Genomic DNA, 13,644 nt, shown 5'->3' with positions numbered 1-13,644 from the left:
TATATATTATTATAAAGTAAAACATACATTAGACTCCATTGTACTAAAAAAAAATACTACTATGCAGAGGGTCTCCCTCTAAAGATTTTAGCGAAGATAGGAGGTGTGTTGGTGTGTAAGAGTAACAACCTGGTGAAATAGAATCTGTCTTTTGACAGGGCTATTATGTATGTTATCCGCACAAATAAACTTTTAACATACAGTTAAAGTGACCATACTAAATACAAAACATTCATACAGAATACATCAATAACATTATCATGAAAAATCCCAAGCCTTAAAAGTGTGTAAATTACGAGTTAAAGTAATTAATAATCTGTTACCCTTACGGTACATTTATTCAGTAATAGTGATGTGACCCTTCCTGTTATATATTCTAATTAACACATTTAACTCTCACCTATAAAGTATGTCTTGGAACTCTTACACAGATTAGTGATGTATATATTGAATCTTCTACACCTATGTATACGTTTCCATTAGGTAAAATACATAAATAGTGTTGAAAGTGTTTGTAAGTATGCCTGTAACTGCTTCAAAGCAACTTTATTAAGAAATGGAATGTTAGAGAGAGACAAAATAATCCCATCATGATTTCCTGCCACTTTATCCAATATTTGTGTTGTCATGTTGCATTAATACATGATGACATTGCATCATCATGACTCAACACCATTGTCCATTTGTTGCAGTATCATGTTATAGTACAACATCACACCCATCTCTCCACACCTTGCTAGATGTTGGGAGGGTAGTTTGACTAGGAAGTGCATTTGCCCCTCACCCTTCTCTCTTGGCTACTGAAGGAAGTTTTCTCTCTCTTTTGAGTAGGTGTGTTTTCTGGGTCATCTCTTGAATGCTGGGAATGAAGGGAATGAGAAAATAGTTTCCAGAGGCCCGTACACACCAAGCTAACAGGTGCTGAGACCCAGAAAGTCCTGGAGAAATACTGACTGAAACTGTGCTCTTCATAGGAGCCACATGTAGAGACTGCACTTGACTTATGAGCTAGAACTTGCAGACCAATGGTTTTAGATACTGAATCAGCCAAAGATGATATGGTGCAAGGGATTCTATCAACTGAGTGTCACTCTTCTTTATTTTTTCAGATCCAGCTATCGTAAATGGAGTCTTTTGGTCAGAATCCTTAAACAAGGTGTTTGTCGATAACTTTGACCGTGACCCTTCTCTCATATGGCAGTACTTTGGAAGTGCAAAGGGATTTTTTAGACAGTATCCAGGTATGCATATTAATTAAAATAAAATGAACAGGTGATATTGCTACAGGTTTCCATGAAAAAATTAGTGTTGCAGGTCCTGAATTTTGCAAGCACCCACAGATTCCATTAACTTAATTTAGAGTTCTCAGAGCAGTTCTTAAAAAAGCAAGGGCTATTAATATTTATCCCCTTTCCCACCAATTAATATTTGTAATTGTGAAAAAATTGGGAATAGTCCAACAGCAAATATATTGTCACTTGCTTTTGCACATTTACCCAATTCAGGTGTGACATATATTGCAAATGCATGCAGTATCTTTGTGGGAACATATTGTATTAAGTGTATGCATCACTCTGGGGCAGGGATTGAATGTATGATTGTGTTCTGTTCTATGCGGGATGATTATCACAGCTTCTCCAAGAACCAAAACCAGGGTGTGTGTGGAGGGGTGATTAAGGTGAATCACTTAGGTTTTAAACACCTCTAGAGAGGTCCCACCTTTGGGGAGGCTCACATATACTAGTTCAAACTGGATTTTCCAGAGACCAACAGACGAAGAAAAGGCTTTTGGCATAAAAAGCTTGTGGTTAAACTGACTTGGGGCCTTTTTTCTAATCCAACGTATGGCCAGGATTCTTCAGTGCAACCCCTGCAGAAGGGTTGGAAAGACTTTGACTTACTAGGGCCCCATAAGACTAATGGGTGACCTCTGGTACACTTTTGACATGTGTATAGGGACTTCTTTTGGTTTCTTACATGCTTTTTCTGTAATGCTGTTACCTTAAGAATAAAGGTGCTTGCTTAGAAGGAGTGGTGTGGTATCTTGTAACTGCTGGCAATACACTGCTCATAACCCTTGCAGAGAAAGTAAAACACAGGTGGTGGCTTATAGGCATACTGGCTTGCTGGGGATATCACAGTGTAAGGCAGGGAGATGTGCAGCCGTAAAACCCTGGGAAGGAGAGAGAGAAAAGCTGTTCTCCACCCAAGAGAGATGGCATTTGGGAGCCAGGAACCTTAAGTGGGTGCCCTCGAGGGAGCACCGAGGGTGAATACAGGTGTTATTACCCTGAAACTGAAACACCATGTTTTTGTACATTTACCCAATTTAGTGCATTTCGCTTACTGTTTACAAATTCCTTGTATTATGACAACCAGGAAATTGATACAACTGAATGTAAATTACAAAAGAAATTGAGCCAGTACTTGCAATTTTTGCCATTTCAAACTCCAAACCTATTTGCAAGGCCTACATTTTCTCACTGTGCATCTTGTCCATGTAGAAATTCAGAGCGAGTTGGCATAATTTCAAGATGAGATATCACTGGTTCTAGCAAATGCTGTACATGCATGCATGCTAGCACAGACATGTAACAAAGTGGGGGGGAAAGTTTGCAGAATTATAGGTATACTTATGTTTCTTGGTTAGAACAGGTAAGACCCGTGGGGCATTTTTCTGCATAGTGCTGTATCATATGAGATATTTAATTCTGCTGGATTTTAATTTTTAATAAAAAATGAAGTTTTAATTTTGCTTGGGAATTATGAAAATGTGACTTCAGGCAGAAGTTATGCCAACATTGCAACTGTAGAAATAGAACTAAGACAGCTAACAATAATGTAAAAAGGCTAATTTTGGAGTAGTAGAGCTGTTTCATATTGTGGTAAGCAAAAGTAATTACTACACATCTTTATTTCTATGCTAAATCAAATTAAATTAGCATTTTCCATGCTAATAATTTCCTCATTCATATGACTTAAAGCAGAGGTGGGCAAACTACGGCCCGTGGGCCACATCCGGCCTGCGGGACCCTCCTGCCCGGCCCCTGAGCTCCTGTCCCGGGAGGCTAGCCCCTGGCCCCTCCCCCGCAGCCTCAGCTCCCTCCGCCGCCGCGCAATGCTCTGGGCGGCGGAGCTACAAGCTCCTGGGGCAGCGCAGCTGCAGATCCCAGCCTGATCCGGTGCTCTGTGCTGCGCAGTGTGTGGCTGGCTCCCGCTGGGTGGCCTGGCTGTAGCGCCACCAGCCACCAGTGCTCCAGGCAGCGCGGTAAGGGGGCAGGGAGTGGGGGGGTTGGATCGAGGGCAGGGGTGTTCGGAGGGTGGTCAGGGGGTGGGGTGGTCAGAGGGCAGGGAACGGGGGTTGAATGGGGGCAGGGTCCCAGGGGGGCAGTCAGGAAGGAGGGGGGGCTGGATGTGGCAGCGGGGGGCAGTCAGGGGCAGGGGTTCTGGGGGCAGTCAGGGGACAGGGAGAAGGGGTGGTTGGATGGGCAGGGGTCCCGGGGGGGCAGTCAGTAAGGGGGGGTTGGATGGGGCAGCAGGGGGCAGTCAGGGGCAGGGGTTTCGGGGGCAGTCAGGGGACAGGGAGAAGGGGTGGTTGGAGGGGGCAGGGGTCCCAGGGGGGCAGTCAGGAAGGAGGGGTGGTTGGATGGGACAGGGTCCCGGGGGGGCAGTCAGGAATGAGAGGAGAGGTTGGATGGGGCAGCAGAGGGCAGTCAAGGGCGGGGGTTACTGGGGCAGTCAGGGGACAGGGAGCAGGGGGGTGAATGGGGCAGGGGTCCCGGGGGGGCTGTCACAGAACAGGGGAGATTGGATGGGGCAGGAGTCCTGGGTGGGTGTCAGGGGGCAAGAAGAGTTTGTGGGGTCAAATAGGGGGCGGGGGCCGGGCCACACCTGGCTGTTTGGGAAGGCACAGCCTTCCCTAACCGGCCCGCCATACAATTTCTGAAACCCGATGCGGGCCTCGGGCCAAAAAGTTTGCCCGCCCCTGACTTAAGGGGTGCCTCTCCCTGGTGCTTTGAGACTCATCTCTCCCTGGGGTGAGATAAAAACGGGACATAAAGCAGAAAACCAGAAATCATGTCAAGTTCCACATATCAGATGACATGGTTTCAAATACCTTCTCTGTAAGTTAATAGAGACGAGAATTGCCTTTGCTGTAAGGCATGAAAAACGTTCCTATAAGTTTCAAGGCATTAAAAAAATGCTTAGGGACACACTTAGGATGTTTCTGTGTCTCTGGCTATCTCTCTACTTGAAAAACATTACATGAGGCACAAAAAGATAAGTAATTTCTTAACCTGAAATAGTGTGAGAAGATAAAAGAAGAGAATTCACCCTTCAGATCATTCAGATAGTACTCCGCTTGGGTATTCTGCTCTGTCTACAAATGCAATATTTCCTCTTCATTCATTCCTTTTTTTATTTTGCACTTTCTTGGCATCTTCTTTCTGATGCCATCTGATTATCTCAAAAGATTGTTTTAAGTATACAGTGATTAACACCCATTAAACTACAACAGAATACAGGCTCTTACATAACACTCTGCTCTTGCATAGCACCAGATCCTGCTCCCATTAATTTCAATGACAAAGCTCCCATTGACTTCCCTAATTCAAGATCAGGCCACTAGTGAAACTGCTCTTTTAGTTGATTGGTTAGAGGCTGTTTTCTGGAGCCTAAAGTCTTCAATGTTTGTATATAAGTATGTGGTTGGCTGATGACTGACACATCTCTCTATATAGGTTTTAGATTATAGTTCAGGCCTTAAGATCCTTGACATTTCAATAGTGGAAATTCTAGCATTGTTATTTTAGAGGATCCTTTATTGTGCTATGGATTGAATGCAAGTCCAGAAATATGTTGATTTAAAAACAGGGGGGACTGGCCTGTTGATGTTCTTTATTTGAAAGCTAGTATTATATTTCCTCTGACCCATGGGTCAGAAACATTACCTCATCATAGTCAAGTGATCTGTGGCAAAATGTCTGAAACACAACCTGTGAGTGATGCCATCAAGCATGACAGTCCCTGGCAAGTTCAGTCATGGTAGAAAGAGTAGTGGGGAAATGGACTTGATTAGCATCATCACACTCTTGCCAACTACCATGGCTAAGCATAGCAAGGCTCTAGACACATTCTTTACTATGATGAACAGTGGTGAAGCAGCCTTCACCCTGCCATGGGCTGAAAGCAGCTGAGAAAGATGATTGTATTTCCCATGGTCCTATTTTGTTAAAGTATTTTTCCAGCGTTAGCTATTGCAGTGACCAGCAACTGCTATAGTTCTTTGTATGTGATATTTAAGCATGTCTGCTCAATCAATAAAATATTAGAATCCTTTAAATGCTACTTTCACCAGTAGCAAAGATACGTATTATGAACATTCTGATATATTGTAATCTAATCTTTTTTTTTTAAACAGGAATTAAATGGGAACCAGATGAGAATGGAGTTATTGCATTTGACTGCAGAAATCGAAAATGGTAGGTAACAGTCAACCACCAATGTGTTTTTAAGAAATATAAAAAAATATAATATCAGTCTGCATTTTGCTTCTTGGTCTAGGTACATACAGGCAGCTACTTCTCCAAAAGACGTGGTTATTTTAGTTGATGTCAGTGGCAGCATGAAAGGACTCCGTCTGACAATTGCTAAGCAAACCGTATCATCTATTTTGGATACCCTTGGAGATGATGACTTTTTCAACATAATTGCTGTGAGTTTCTCTGTATTTTTCTTCCCTTCTTTTTCTAATTAATTGTTTTGTGTTGTATTCTTTGTCATATTCTACATCCTGCCATGTACACCAATAAACTGAATTTAGAGGACAGGTATCGAGGACTGTGTAATGGCGTGCTATTTCACTGAACCTCAGTAATTGGACAGACTCTTTGCATTTCTTCCAAAGCAACTTTATTCCTTGCTTTCATTTAACATATTGAAAATTCTCTGGACATATTCCCTCTTTGATCCCAACATGACTACTTTCTGTGTCAGACTGCAGAGTTTTCTGTATGTCATTCTGGGAGTTGCAATAATCTCTGCCATAATAACCTAATGTGATTGCCTGAGTTGCAGCCAGCACAGCTCTGGTGTGTGACTTTATGCAGCTTTTTAATGCAATCTGTATGTTCAGCTTTCCCCTCCACCCAATAGATGCATTTTTCTCTGTTTTCCGTAGTAGAGTGAAAGCTAAGGAATGCTTTGCACATAAAAATAAGTTACAATAGGCTTGTAGTGTCAGAGCCCCTTTGTTAAGACTGCAACATACTCGCATCAAGTTTACAAAGATACCCTAAAGTTTTCAGTCTGAGATCTGAGGGGTGGTGTTTAGCCCCCAAGCCAACTGAGTTCCCGAACTGCTGGCTGCATCAGCAGAAAAGTCATGAAGCAAGTAAAGCAACATGCAGAACTCACTGCACTGTGTCATCTTGATCTGCATATTATCACTGTGGGTCTCATTTCACTTTTATTCCTAATAGCCATTGTTTTTCTGTACTTTTAAAGCAGCAACAAAATAATGGCAAATATGGCAATTCACATGTTACTCACCACCACCATCCTTTGATGGTCTGCAAAATTATATGTGAAAATTGGTATGTGATACTTATCCCCCAAGTTACCATAGTATACGTACGTGAGGACATACATTTACTATATACCCTAGGTCAGTTTCCGATATGATCTTGTGATATGACATTATTTTGCAAGGAATAGAATGGGTGCAGCAAAGCTAAGCTGATGAGATGCATTATCAGTGTTACTAAAGATGATACATTAAATCATTAACAGCTGTCATTATTTCTGTGTGATGTGGCAGTTAATTTTCCACGGCACAGTAACTTTTTTAATTACAAGGTAAGAGCCTAATTCTGCAACCCTTAAACACAAAGGGACTACTCATGTGAGTAAGGGTGTCAGGAACAGGCACTAAAAGTTAGCTGCCTTTTCAACTTGTATATTGTGGCTGCCCTTGGCTTATAGCTTATACATGTTCCTTGCTGATAGCTTTAGAAATGCTTTATGTTAGTATCATAATATATCAAACCTAGGATTTTTTTAAAACTGTTAATTCAATATATGCTGAAGAGTTTATTCAGGTACAAGCAAGTGCACTTTATGTAGTACAAAATGTCCCCAGTAAGATGCAGATCTTTTGTATGTAAAATGACTAAATAGTCCCTAAATATCCAAGCACTTACTATATTTTAACAGATAACAGGCAGTTAGTTCAGAATATCTTTCTTATTAATCTTTAATTACTCATTACATAATTAACAGAAACTCACAGAAGAGGAAGGCATAATTACATTCTGTACCAAGAAAGGTTTATTGTTCTTCAACAAAACTGTGATCAACTTAAATAATCTAAATAATGTTCTAAGTGGCAAAAATGTATCAACTAAAGAATTAAGATTTAAAGAGCCATATTTAGTCGGTAATCATGATGCTTATCAGTAGTTGTGTCAGTTATTGTAAATGATTCAGGAAGAAAATTAGATGCTTTTCATGAAAATAATTTTCTTAATGGAGTAACCCAATAGACCTATCTATCTAGAAAAATGTATAAAAAATAGTGACTTTGCAATAAAGCTATGATAGAACACCTTCCTTTAGTACAATAACCATACAGCTGCAAGTTGCTTAACTTATTATAGCAACTCTATACTTATTCTTTTATAATTCTAGAGTTTCTGCATGCTTGGTTTATTATAGGAACTCCAAAGATATTTAGAGATTGTATTATTGTTGTAACTATAGAGTTATTAAATGCTTCATTTAAGAGAGTGTAAATCACTTTTTAAACAGTTTTTATTTTAATTTGTAGGCATTTTATATGATTTGAGCATAATATTTTTATACTACATTCTATACGATAGCCTCTTAGACACTACAAAATGGGCACAAACAGGGAGTTAGATATCAAACTGCTTTGGTTTGTGCTTGCCGATTTTGGATCCACATTTATTTGTAGACACAAAACTGAATCCATTGATGATGATTTGTGTTAATGCTCAAGAGCCCTGGCCATGGACCACGACCCCTTGTACTAGGCCCTGTGCAAACACAGAACCAAAAGAGCTTACAGTCTGTATAGAACAGGAAACAGCAGGTGGTACGGACAGACACATGGGGGAGTTCAAGGAAACAAGGAGAGAATATTAGTCAGCATGACTGGCAGTGGCATCTCCACACACTAGTAGCTTAACTGTGTTTTCAAGTTTTTTGTAGGCATCACAGAAAAGGAGAATTTTAAGGAGGGTTGTGAAGAAGGATAATAAGGTAGTTTTGTAGATGCTTATTGGCAGGGCCACCCAGAGGATTCAGGGGGCCTGGGGCAAAGCAATTTTGGGGGCCCCTTCCATAAAAAGAAGTTGCAATACTATAGAATACTATATTCTCGTGGGGGCCCCTGCAGCGCCTGGGGCCTGGGCAAATTGCCCCACTTGCCCCCCCCCCCCCACTGGCCCCCCTGCTTATTGGGAGCTCCTCCCAAGCATGAGGGGCAGCATGGCAGAAAACACAAAGGTGCTTGCTTGAAAATGGAGGCTGGCATGTGAAAATTGGTATGTGATACTTATCCCCCGAGTTACCATAGTATACGTACGTGAGGACATACATTTGCTGATGTACATACAGGGCTGATTGGACATAAGAGTCAACATCTCAGTAGTGAAAGAGCGATGATATATTGGGGAGATAGGCTGTGAAGATCCTAGAAAGTGAAGAGAAGTAGCTTATATTTGATGCAACTGAGAAAGGGGGAACCAGTAAAGGATGCAAAGAGAGGGATGACATCGTCAATGTGATGGGCTTGGGAAATGATCTTTGTAGCAGTATTTTGAATGGATATGAGTAGGGTAAGATTACAGTGTCAAGCCCAGAGAAAAGGATGTTGCAGTAATTGAGACGAGAGATGATGAGAGGCCGGACGAAATTTTTAACTGTATGGATGGATAGCAGAGGCCATATCTTAAAGATGTTGTTCAGAAGGAATCTGCAAGATTTACAGATAGCTTGGGTGTGGGCACTTAGAGAAAGAGATCCAAGTTGAAGATGATGCATGGATAATGGTCCTGAGCAACTAGTGTCTGTAGTGATCCTAAAAGGAGGTAGTGGGTAGAGCTTTTGGGGGAAAGATTAAAAGTACTGTTTAGCCATGTTGTACTTGACCTGATAGCTAGACTCCCACTAGATAGGACATATCAGAGTGAGAGGCTGAGATTTTAGTTTGGGCAGAAGGAGATAGGTCTGCAGCAGAGTGGTAGATCTGTGAGTCACCAGCATAGAGATGGTAGTTGAATTTGTGAATAAGTTAGGGGGGAGGGATCCTTGAGGAGGCCACTTAGGGATCTGGGGCAAAAATCAGTACTTGGTCCTGCTAGTGAAGGCAGGGGGCTGGACTCAATGACCTTTTGAGGTCCCTTCCAGTTCTATGAGATAGATATATCTCCATGTATTATTATTATTACTCAGACGTAAGGTGTAGCAGGACAAGAGAATGGGGGACTTAGAGATGTAAGGCAGAAGGGAGGCTGGGGCAGTTTCTGGAGAGGCAAGTGGGCTCAGGGGTGTTTGGGGGATTTTTTTTTAAGATGGGAGGGACTACTGTGCACTTGTAATACGAATAGAAAGAGCTAGAGGAGAGTGAGAGGATGAGAATAGACACAAGGGTGATCAAGAGACGGGATGGGGTAATGGGAGCAAATGGAGAAGTTAGAGAGGGGAGCAGATGAGAAACATCTGTGTCTGTGACCGGAAAAGGAGGAGAGAGTTGCAGGAGGGAAAGGAAGAAGGGAAGAAGCGGCAGTGGGAGGGGGAAGGTCATGGTGTTTTTTATCAACTTTTTCTTGGAAGAAATCAGCAAGAACCTGTGTTGAGAGAGAAGTGGAGACAGGAGGAGGGGAAGATTTGAGGACTGCATCAAAGATGACAAAAAGGTGTCTGGGATTAAGGATATGGGATTCAATTAAGTTGGAAAAGTAGAATTGCTTATTAGGAAGATGGCAGAACTGGAAGGGAAGAGAATGAATTCGTAGTAGAGGAAGTCAGCCTGGCCATAGGATTTCTACCAATAACACTGCAGCATAAGAGCAGGAAGTGAAGAGGCATATATTGGGGGTGAGCCAGGAATCAGGGTTGGCAGGATGGATCTTGCAATGGGAGAAGGCCAAAAGAATCAAGCGGAGGAGAGTAAACCATGGAGAGAGTCAGCAACAGTATCAGTGAAATAAAGTAAGATAAGGCAGGAAGGAGGGGGCTCAGAGCAGATGAAGGGCTAAAGCCTGACTAAAAATGAGTTGTGATCACTATACATGAACATCATTAAAAATTCCGTTAATTGAAGTATGCATAAGATAGGATAGTGAAAAATATTTTAATAGACAGGGTATATATATGATATATACAGGGCTGGCTCCAGGCACCAGCCCAGCAAGCAGGTGCTTGGGACGGCCAAGGGGAAGGGCTGTTCGGCGGTAATTCGGCGGCGGGTCCCTGTTGGAGGGAAGCACCTGCCGCCGAATTCCCACCGAAGAAGAAAGCGGCGCGGTGGAGCTGCTGCCGGAGTGCTGCCGATCGCAATTGCGATCGTGGCTTTTTTTTTTTTTTTCCCCGCCGCTTGGGGCTGCAAAAACCCTGGAGCCGGTCCTGGTTATATATGGACTGTTTCATCTTTACTAAATTATTTTCTGAATATATCTGTGTATATAGAACATAAAAGAATCCAATGCAGGTCTTTCCAGAAAATAAACATAAAAAGATAATGTTAAAAATCGTTTTCGCTTTCATGGGTAGGTTATTGCAAAACCTATCCAAAATTGATGGACTAGATGATTGAATTACAAAAGTATTGTTGAAATATGAGAGTGGTTTTGTGCAGTCTAAGTTAAAATTTAAGGTCAGATCATCAGTGCATGAACAGAGATGTCTGCAACAACAAGAGAACAGACATATTTTTTCAATTTGCTTTGAAGTATAACTTTAAGTCATGCATTAAATTAACAATATTATCATAAAAACCAGAGTGCTAATTCTGTCCAATGCTGAAATTTGAAAAATACTTTTCAGAAGCATAAGCCATACATGATATTATGTAAAATATTAACTGGGATGAGATTGTTAAATCAATTTAAATGCCTCAGCCAAATGATTTTTAGCAAAGTTGATTAGAGGAGATCATTATTGGTGAGTTCAAGGCACAGCAATAAGACCCCCAGTTTTTAATGTGCAGAATTTCCATTATAACCATATCAACAGAGTTTGTTGTGGTCGTTCAGAATTGCATCATTTGAAGCCCTTCTATTCATTCAGAATAGATGAAGGGTGAAATTCGCTTCAGCCTGATTGAGTAAATCAGGCTTTGTGCCACTGAAGTGTAGATGGTTGGATTTCACTTCCACCAAACCTGAGCCAGCATGTAGGGTTGTAATACGTTTTCTCCTGCCTTTGGGCTGGTACAGTCGCTACAGATTCTGTGCTACTTGTACAGAGTGATGGGAGAGAGGAATCATAGAAATAAAAAATTGCAGCTCCCCTGGTTTGAGCCTATTGTTATGCTCCATATCAGGCTGTCCAGGGATCTTTGTGCAGTCCTAATCTGGGTGTAAATAGAATGGAAGGCCTCATCTTGGCTCAGTACAGCAGAGGTAAATTTCATTGTCTCTCTCTATGGATTTTGTTTTAGATCTCTTAAGAGAGGAATATGGAAACTGATTGACTGGAAGCTGCTTGCTTACCTCTGCTGGACACTCATCTCAAGCCATATTTTCAAACATTAATATTATGTGATCATACAGTATAACAGTGCATACAGATTATAAAGACACGTGTTTCTAGCCTCAGTTTCCACAAAAAGGAGCAGCTGTTGCAGGGGGATATACCAGGTTACATGTCTCTCTCTCTGAGTAAATGTTTCTCTTAGAGTCAGTTCGTGATCAGCTGCTTCCCCATTTTACTTTGCTCCAGCAATGTCAAAAATTTAATTTGGGTTTGAACAATTTTTTTCATTTTAAATTGCCAGGGAGATAAGATCAGTTTGAGATTTTAAAGGAGAAGTTGGGAAAGGATGGTGCAGGGGAAACTTTCTCTATTGTATTTAGGGTCCTGCCAAATTCACGGCAATGAAAAATGCGTCACGGACTGTGAAATCTGGTCTCCCTCTGTGAAATCTGGTCTTTTGGGAGTTGGTCACAAGGTTATTTTAGGGGGGTAGCGATATTGCCACCCTTACTTCTGCGCTGCCTTCAGAGCTGGGCAGCAGAAGAGCAGCAGCTGTTGGCTGGGCGCCCAGCTCTCAAGGCAGCACCCTGCCAGCAGCAGTGTAGAAGTAGGGGTGACAATACCATACCATGCCACCCTTACTTCTGCACTGCTGCTGGCAGCAGCTCTGCCTTCAGAGCTGGGCTCCCAGCCAGCAACTGCTGTTCTCCAGCTGCCCAGCTCTGAAGGCAGCGCCGCTGCTGGCAGCAGCACAGAAATAAGGGTAGCAATATCACAACCCCCTGCTGCAATAACCTTGTGATCCCCCCAACTCCTTTTTGGACCCCTACAATTACAACACCCTGAAATTTCAGATTTAAATAGCTGAAATCATGAAATTTATTATTTTTAAAACCCTATGACGATGACATTGACCAAAATGGACCGTGAATTTGGTAGGGCCCTAATGATATCAGATGCCCATTTTAGGTGTGGTAGAGACAAGGAACACTAGTGGCTAGAGTATATGGATGTGGGAATATGTGACAGAAGAGAATATATTGAAAACATAATTGAAACTCAAGACTACTCAAAGCTTTCACCACAGAAGTTCCTCTTTTTACTTTAGACAGTTATTGTTGTGATAGGGTATGTGAAAGTTAAGAGACAACTTTACATTGAATGAGGGAAACCTGGATTTTCTATGTCCTTACTCAGTTAAGAATGAAGTTGTGCATTTCGTCAGGCAAGGTTGGTAAAGCAGACAATCGTAAGTCAATTGATACAGAATCATTAATGTTATTGAGTGGTTTTGATTAATACCAAACTGTAGGTAACTAATTTTTTCTTGGTACTTGGTTCAAAGGTTTGTATGGCTCCTAATAATGGGAATTAGTGGCTTTTAGCACCTTTTGTAACTACCCTTCTTTCTTACATGGGGGTTTTGTAGCTGTGGTTTGGCTTATGCCCCAGTAACGTGCAGTCTTGTCTTTATTTACACCCACTATACATATTTTATAAAAGCTGATTCTCATTCAATAATATACAGTCCCATGATGGGCTTCCCCTTCTGAGACCCTTTGCCAGTCCTCCAGGTGAACCCCTTTCAAGTAGCAAGCCCATGCCCCCACTTTTTTTTGTCTGGGTCTCTGGATTGCATGTCCCTGATAGCCAGGAGGGTTTCCTCCTTCCCCCCAAACTCCCTATCTGACACAGGAGGAGTTGACCTGGTCTGTGAGACACACCAGAGGGGAAGGTCTAATTTGGAAAGGGATCTGGCCTGTCCCTGACCCACTAGGTGGGACAACAGAGACTGCGGAGATTGTTTTCCCTTTCCCCCATGCTGGCCAGTGATGAGGTTAGCTGAGTGAACGGCAGGTTTGTGCCACTAACAAAAGTGGTCAAACTGAGGACTGCCGTGAACCTCTCAGGCGAGCAAATCCG

At 42.1% G+C, this 13,644-nt stretch overlaps 1 protein-coding gene across 1 annotated transcript in view; it reads left to right on the top strand.

The window, feature by feature from the left end:
* The window catches only part of CACNA2D3 (calcium voltage-gated channel auxiliary subunit alpha2delta 3), a 734,667-nt gene that overhangs the window by 329,328 nt on the left and 391,695 nt on the right, over positions 1–13,644 (top strand). The window contains exons 6-8 of the mRNA XM_024221093.3: positions 1,110–1,241; positions 5,423–5,483; positions 5,566–5,716. Of these exons, the coding sequence (XP_024076861.2) occupies positions 1,110–1,241; positions 5,423–5,483; positions 5,566–5,716 (344 nt within the window). The remainder of the gene's footprint in view (positions 1–1,109; positions 1,242–5,422; positions 5,484–5,565; positions 5,717–13,644) is intronic.

This window comes from Terrapene carolina, unplaced genomic scaffold (assembly GCF_002925995.2).
Source record: "Terrapene carolina triunguis isolate 2854851 unplaced genomic scaffold, T_m_triunguis-2.0 Scaffold89, whole genome shotgun sequence".
Lineage (NCBI taxonomy): Eukaryota > Metazoa > Chordata > Testudines > Emydidae > Terrapene > Terrapene triunguis.
Note: the sequence above shows the minus strand (reverse complement) of the source record. Positions and strands in the feature narration are given on the sequence as shown.